Source organism: Rhamphochromis sp. 'chilingali' (genome assembly GCF_963969265.1).
Source record: "Rhamphochromis sp. 'chilingali' genome assembly, chromosome: 2".
NCBI lineage: Eukaryota > Metazoa > Chordata > Actinopteri > Cichliformes > Cichlidae > Rhamphochromis > Rhamphochromis sp. 'chilingali'.
The window spans coordinates 65,750,922-65,758,489 of NC_137930.1; the positions used below are offsets into that span (position 1 = coordinate 65,750,922).

Genomic DNA, 7,568 nt, shown 5'->3' on the forward strand with positions numbered 1-7,568 from the left:
GCTTATCTGTATAAACGGTCTCTGTTTTTGTGTCTTTGTCTTTCTTGCTGCCAGTAAGCAAAAATTGTAATTAGCAGAGAATTTTCCATTTGAATGATATGTTTCCACTTCATTTTGTGTCAAATTATGTGGTTGTTCTTGCAAAGTAGGTGGAAATCATTCTGAAATATAGACCTGTAAAATATAGCATTATGTCAAAACCAGCAGTTTTTTTGTTTGTTTTTGGTTTTTGCTAGTTATTTTTCAGGCTAGACAGCTGTATTTTTGGATTTTAAAACTAAAAGCATCTTTATTTATATTTTGCATGAAATTGTATAAAAGCCCATGTGTGTAATTGCTGTTTACCACTGAATATAGTATACTTTACATGCCACAAATATAAAGCTCTTTGTATAAACCCTCTGGGTTTTTGTTTCTTCTTATGGACTCGTTCTCCCATTCATCAAAATGCAGCTATTTCCATTGATTTATTTTAACTTGCCAGCAGACTACAACAGTAACGACCCCCAATTACTATCATATCATGTTTAAGTCCTTCCATTTAAATAAAAAAATCTAGCCCACTTCTGATTCAGGGCCGGAGATGCAAACTTATTTTTGGTAAAAAAAAATCAGTCAAATAGAGTCCTGAAATCCGTTCAGTCTAATCGCAGTTTTTTTCTCTGCTTTTGTTCTTTTGCCTTTTTTGATTTGTAGAAATGTGTTTCGCAAGCTGTTGTCCCACACAGAGAAAGGGAAAGGAGATGTCTTGTCATTGGAAGAGATTCTCGCAGAAGGCTCAGAGCTGGAAGGCAGAAGCATGTCTCAGATGGATCTGATCAGAACTGGAAAAGCCAAACTTAAAGCTCTGAAGGAAGCCATGTACCACAGTGCTGAACATGGGCATGTAGACATCACCATAGATATACGGAGTCTTGGTGGGTTTTCTGGAAATGCATGCATGCGACTTCTACAGTATCTTATATTGTATGAAATGTATTTCATATTGGTGTACTTGTGAAACTTAGGAGTCCCATGGACTTTGCACACTTGGCTGGAGTCTCTGCGCACATGTTTCCATCAGCACCGCCGACCTCTGATCCAGGGTCTTCTGAAAGAGTTCAGCTGCATTGAGGAAGAGGAGTACACCGAGGAGCTCATTACGCATGGCCTGCCTCTTATGTTCCAGATCCTCAGAGCCAGCAAGGTACTGCCCTGTGTGTGTTTCCTGTTAACATAAAACACAGGCAAGTGTCACGACATATTGGATCATTACCGTAAAAGTAAGAACATTTTCTTCAGAGCTACACTTTAGTCTCCATCCTCTTAAGTGTCTGCTCTTCACTAAACCACAGTCATGTCCTCCTCTTTTTTTGTAGTAATGCTATTACATAGTCAGGTCATTAGCTTCACGGTGACCGACAGAGCCCCAGTGGCTTACTCAATATCTATTACGTAAAATGATAATGATTTCTGATAGACGCCCGTTCCTCTCTGTTGCAGTTTATCATATTAGGCCCTCGTCTCATTACTTCAGCTTAGGATCCCTTGGTAGGCAATGTTAGAGTTCACCCAGCTCATTGTTGTCCTTGTTCTGGCACTCATCTTAGCTTTGTCTGCTGTGACTTAATCTTGATAATGCCCTGATGGCATGATAGGTTAGCTGTCATTGCTGATATGAGAAAAAAAACACTGCACAGTTTCAGAGTGTGAGTGTGCATACACTCATATAACTGAAATACACAAGCAGAGCCACAGAGACTCACGTGCATGGGTCTGATACCAGCAGCATACCTCTCTCACATGCACACACGCACATACTCATATACTCGTACACTCCAAACATGCTATGCTTCGCTGGATTGCTGCAGTGTCAGTCCTTGTTTCTGTCTTGGTTGATGTATGGCTCGGGCCACTGGCCCTCATCTCTGAGAGAGGCTCTGCTTGCATCACCTTGAGGTCCACAGACATCAAGGTACAGGCCGTTTGTCTTTTCTGTACCAGACACTCTGTTGCCATGTTCCTCTGAAGCATTCATTCAGCCTCTTAGTGTTTAGTTCATTTTAGATAACGTTGATTAAATGTATATCTGTATATCTCTCTTGTCAGCATAGAAAATTTTGAAGACAATGCAGAAATACTTATTTGTTAGAAGTTTGTTGCATTCAAGCAGGATGACTGCACACATGAGGCTTGTGCTGTAGCATGCCTTACCTTCACTTTGCCTCTGCACACACACAAGTGAAAAGTTTAGAAGGGTAAGAAAATCTCCTGTCTTTTCCTCTTAATCTCACTCCTACAGTAGCTCAGCCTGTCGCTGTATTTCCCACCACAGCAACCTCTAAGGACGTGTGGGTGTGAAAAATAAGTCTGATATCTATCTGATCCCCTTGTAATGTGTGAAATATCCATAAATACAAGTTTTACTGGAACGACTGCTTGAATGAAGTGGATGCTAAGCCTGGTAAGGCTGCAGAAGTTTAACCTCTCTTGGTATTTGCGTCGGGGCTGTTTGTGTGGGAGAGGCGCGCCGTGCAGTATGTGCTTATGCTCTTACATAACATAGACTCCTGGATGCTGGCTTAGCATGATGCATCCAAGGTGAGCTCTGCTTACCCTCTTCTGTCACTCTGTCTGTTTTGTCAGAATGAAGTGATCAGCCAGCAGTTGGCTGCGATCTTCACTCAGTGTTACGGCCCTTACCCCATCCCCAAACTGGCAGAGATCAAGAAGAAGCAGTCATCACGTTTGGGTGAGCATATTTCTTCATCATTTCATTTAATTATTAAAGTGTATTCACATACATACAGGCACGCAGCAGGAGCATCAGAATCATTTGTCTTGTCTTTTTTAGTCTGCCCTTACTAGTAAATGCAGATTAGAAAGTGTGCACGACACCATCTAGTGTTCAGAAACTGGAATAGAACTTTTCAGGTCAAAATTCCGAGCTGCAGAATTTTGAAGAAGTTGGAGTTCATAAACTCCAACTTCTTCAAAATTCTGCAGCTCGGGTCATAACTTGCACTCCGTTAAGTGCTCATATTACCGCAGTTCTTCAGCAGCTTCACTGTTTGCCCATAGAAGCCAGGATAAACTTCAAAATCTTACTTCTCACGTTCAAATGTATCCATAAATCTGCTCCTTCATATTTGTGTGACCTGCTCCATATCGCCACTGTTTCCCGCCCTCTCAGATCATCATCTGCTATTCATCTTACCGTTCCGTCCTCACACCTTATTACCAGAGATGGGCAGTAATGCGTTACTGTAATCCGATTACTTTTTTCAAGTAACGAGTAAAGTAAGTGATTACTATGGCAAAAAACGGTAATTAGATTACCGTTACTTTCCCGTAGGAACGCTGCGTTACTGCGTTACTAAAACCATGATTTTTTTGCGAGAATGTCTCATGACAGTGACGTAAGCGAGTGCGACGCTCGTGACAACAGCTGTGTGCAGATCAACAATGGATCATATATCGAGTGCGGGAGAGAGTATGAGCGTGCAGCATTTAAAGCGTGGAAGTACTGACCTTACTTTGAGTTTGATTCCATAAAAAGTGACAAAAACATTAGTGTCCCTTGTGCGTGGGAAAAAAACTTCTTTTTACAGCGAAAAAAACCCCCTAAACTTCCAAGCAAGCACCGAGTAGCTACGACGTAATGGGAAACTCACAGAGAAACTCGCAGATTCTTCCACTGACCACCTGCACCAGGGTTAACCTCCGCCTACCCTACTCCTGCTTTACAGGTGAAAATAGAGCAACAGGACCGCTGAGTCTTTGACTTTATTTATTTTCTGCTGTGTTTTACTTGCATCTATTTGAAAGACTGAGTGTAAACACACACACACACAAAAAAATTATGTGCTGGAATGTGCAGAAAATAGGTTTAAAAGGTTTAAAACAAATTTCTTCAAGTCAGAGAATGTTGCATATAATTACATTTTTTGCTTGATGCATAAAGTTAAAAGATTAAAACTAATAAAACAAGTTTTAAAAAGAGACTTTTCCATTTGATTACATTTTGTATGATGGATTATGCAGAAAAAGTAGAATTGGGCTGAAAGATCTATCGCTTTATCACCTATTCAGGTTGTAAATCGTGTTTTTAAAAAAGTAACTAAGTAACTAAGTAATTAATTACTTTTGAAAATAAGTAATCAGTAAAGTAACGGGATTACTTTTTGGGGGAAGTAATCAGTAATTAGTTACTGATTACTTTTTTCAAGTAACTTGACCAACACTGCTTATTACTATGGGGAACAGAGCTTTCAGTCGCTCTGCTCCCCAGCTCTGGAACTCTCTTCCTCCTGCACTAAGAAATATTGACTCCCTCTCCATATTTAAGACACAGCTCAAAACACATCTGTTTAAACTGGCTTATTCGCTTTAATGCTGATTTTATCTGTTGTCACCCTCTGTTTTGTAATTTTAACTTATTTTATGTATTTTATGACTACTGTTCCTTTTATCAATTGTGTTTTTTGTAAGGTGACCTTGGGTTTCTGAAAGGCGCCCTCAAACAAAATGTATTATTATTATTATTATTAATACAATCAACTGCATGGAGCTGAACTGGGTGTAGAATGAGTGACAAGGCTAGGTTGAACACTCCATTTGCTCTTTTTATGAAAATCAGAAAAACATAAAGTTTTTCTGGTCATGTGTCTTTCAGATCCCCACTTCCTGAATAATAAAGAAATGTCTGATGTGACCTTTTTGGTGGAGGGGAAACCTTTTTACGCCCACAAAGTTCTGCTTTTCACAGCTTCCAACAGGTATTTAAACCTCTGCCTTTAAAATGCACATGTTGAATGTTTACACAGTATATTTTGTAACCCTAAGGTCCTGCTAAATACGATTACCCCAACTCTGACTTGTTTTTAATATAGCAAAATACTTTTGATTTAATGTGTTTGTGAGTTCTGATGTTTTGAACTTTATCAGGTGAATCTCTAGTCTTTTTTTCTTCTTCTGTAATCTTGAAGGGATTTTTAACTCTATTTTATTTTATTTATTTATACCAAAGTAGGGTATAAGTAAAGGCACATAAGGCAAATTACAATATTATAGAAAGAAGTAATAGAATGGCAGTTAATTTGGTCTCCACTCTTGTGTATTCTCCCTGCTGTTGTATGTTAGTAGTGTTTATTTCCATTCAGTGAGTTCTTAAAACATGACCAAGTTAACCAACCCGTGATATTTCTCTCCTTTTGTCTCTTTATCATTCTCTACAGATTCAAAACTCTTCTAGCTAACAGACCATGTGGTGAAAACACATGCATTGAAATCAGCAATGTCAAATTTCAAATATTTCAGGTAGTGTTATTATGTTTTGATAAGGTAGACATTGTAAGTAAATGTTAGCCACATGTTCCTTTAAATATATATGTTGTGTTTTCTTTTCTATGTGCACTCTGTAAATTATGGATCTTATCTTATCAGCTTGTCATGCAGTATCTGTACTGTGGAGGGACAGAAGCTCTGCACATCAGGAACACTGATGTTATGGAGGTTAGATCATTAGTGTCTTGAGTAACGGATCATAAACATGTCTATCATCATTTCTTTTTAGTTAAATAAAAAAACTACAATTTGAACTTGAATTTTGAGTTGTTTTGTTGTTGTTTTTTCAGCTTCTGTCAGCAGCAAAGTTTTTCCAGTTGGAGGCGCTGCAAAGGCATTGTGAGATTATCTGCTCTAAGAACATCAACACAGACACTTGTGTTGAGATCTACAATCACACCAAGGTAAAAAATTAATACTGTGCTGTGAAGCATTTTGCGGTGTTGCAGTGGTGCTCAAGTGACGTAAAATCAGTGATATTCTGAAAAAGTTGATATATATATTCTCCCTGTCCTTCAGTTTCTCGATGCTCCAGATCTAGCATCCTATATAGAGGGTTACTTTCTGAAGAATATGGTAATCCTGATTGAGTTGGAGCCCTTCAAACAGCTGCTGTATGACGCACCACCCGACAGCCCCGGCTGTGACATCCTGCGAGACTTGGAGAAAACCTTAGCTATTCGCATCCAGTCCATCCACCTGTCCTCCTCCAAGGGATCAATTGTCTGAACTTCTGAGTTTCCTAAACCCAGAAACTAAGAAGATTTAGCAGAGAGCAATCAGAACTGTGACATTATATTTATATGCATCTGAGCGATGAATGGTTTCGAGGTGAAATCAGGTGTCGTGATCTTGCTCTCCATGACGCTCATCAGTTGCTAAAATGCTTCTTGTTAGCACAGATGGTTAACACGTCTGTCTGTCTGTCTGTTTGCCTTGTTGATACATGTCTACTAACATGACATTCATACGATAGCTGTACAGTATTATGCCACAACTTGCCAATAACATATATGACTGTAACTGTGTCCCTTATTCAGCAAAAATCTATCAGCTAAGTAGTGTTACACTCTGTTACATGTCAAACTGATCAGGATCAGCTGAGGCTACAGAAACTCAGAGGAGAACATTCAACCGATGTAATGAGGTAATAAACAACATCAGCATAATGTGATAAGCCATCAGTTTATCCCTGGATATGAGGAAGGAAGTTCAGCCTCACGTTTTTATTTGCCTACACATGTGGCCCCTGTACAGACAAGTTCATTTGTATATTTGTCAGTCACTTACTGTAGACCTGAGATGATTAATCCCTAAAGCCAAACAAGACAACCAGCTGTAATGTGACTGAAGCACGTAACTTTAGGCAACTTGGTGGGAAAGAGGACTTGTTCTTTTACCGTAACTCTGTAAATATTGTTCATAAAAACAGAGCTATTGATAATGTAAGTTAATGTATATATCCACAGATGTTTTCTCATGTGTCTTACTGTTACTGTATTGCTGTAAAAACAAAAAGCTCATCTTTTAAATATCTATGCTTAAATGTTGCATGTCAGAGGAGTGACTTGTTTTTATGTTTGAACTGTTGGACGATTACATTGAGGACCTGTTTCCACACTACCTTCGTCCTCAGCATGGGTCACTATAAATGTGTTGTGGTCACATGGTGTCATCATTGTGTGTGCAAGAGGCTTTGGGTCTGTTTAGTCCTAAAACTGAGAACGTTACGATATCAAATGTTCTCCAAGGATTGTGAAACCGCATTACTTGTATGTGTGTGATCTTTCCTCTATAAAGATTAATATCTATGTATTTGCTTTCAGATTTATTTGATGTGGTCTCTGGCCTAAAAATCTGAGCATGGGGACATCTATAATTCTGTCAGATGTAAAATTTAAAGGTTCCCCTGTTAGTATTTTGTTCTCCACGCCTAGAAGATGCTTCTGTTTTCACAGCACTTTAAATGCTGGCTGTACATATTTGAGTCACCCCCAGGTCAGTGGTATCCCTGAGGGCCAAAAAACTTTAAAACCTCTTAAGCCCCAAAGAGGTTTCTGAGCTTCCTGCTCGAAAATGAAATGCCCAAAATTAATTGATTATTTCTCTGCAATTACAGACTCTGTGTATACAATCTTGGTATCAAAATAAAGCTTCTGTCACAGTACGGCTGTGTGCAGGCAAAAGTATGACCCAAACGCAAACTCACAGAGACAAAAGGTAAACTCAAAAAACACAGCTTT

At 39.0% G+C, this 7,568-nt stretch overlaps 1 protein-coding gene across 1 annotated transcript in view; it reads left to right on the forward strand.

Moving 5' to 3' along the window:
• Positions 1-7,137, forward strand: part of btbd11b (BTB (POZ) domain containing 11b) — a 65,687-nt gene extending 58,550 nt beyond the window's left edge. The window contains exons 10-17 of the mRNA XM_080861113.1: positions 697-917; positions 1,008-1,186; positions 2,626-2,731; positions 4,655-4,757; positions 5,217-5,298; positions 5,425-5,493; positions 5,616-5,729; positions 5,845-7,137. Of these exons, the coding sequence (XP_080717239.1) occupies positions 697-917; positions 1,008-1,186; positions 2,626-2,731; positions 4,655-4,757; positions 5,217-5,298; positions 5,425-5,493; positions 5,616-5,729; positions 5,845-6,054 (1,084 nt within the window). The 3' untranslated portion in view covers positions 6,055-7,137. The remainder of the gene's footprint in view (positions 1-696; positions 918-1,007; positions 1,187-2,625; positions 2,732-4,654; positions 4,758-5,216; positions 5,299-5,424; positions 5,494-5,615; positions 5,730-5,844) is intronic.
• Positions 7,138-7,568: the final 431 nt, after the last annotated feature.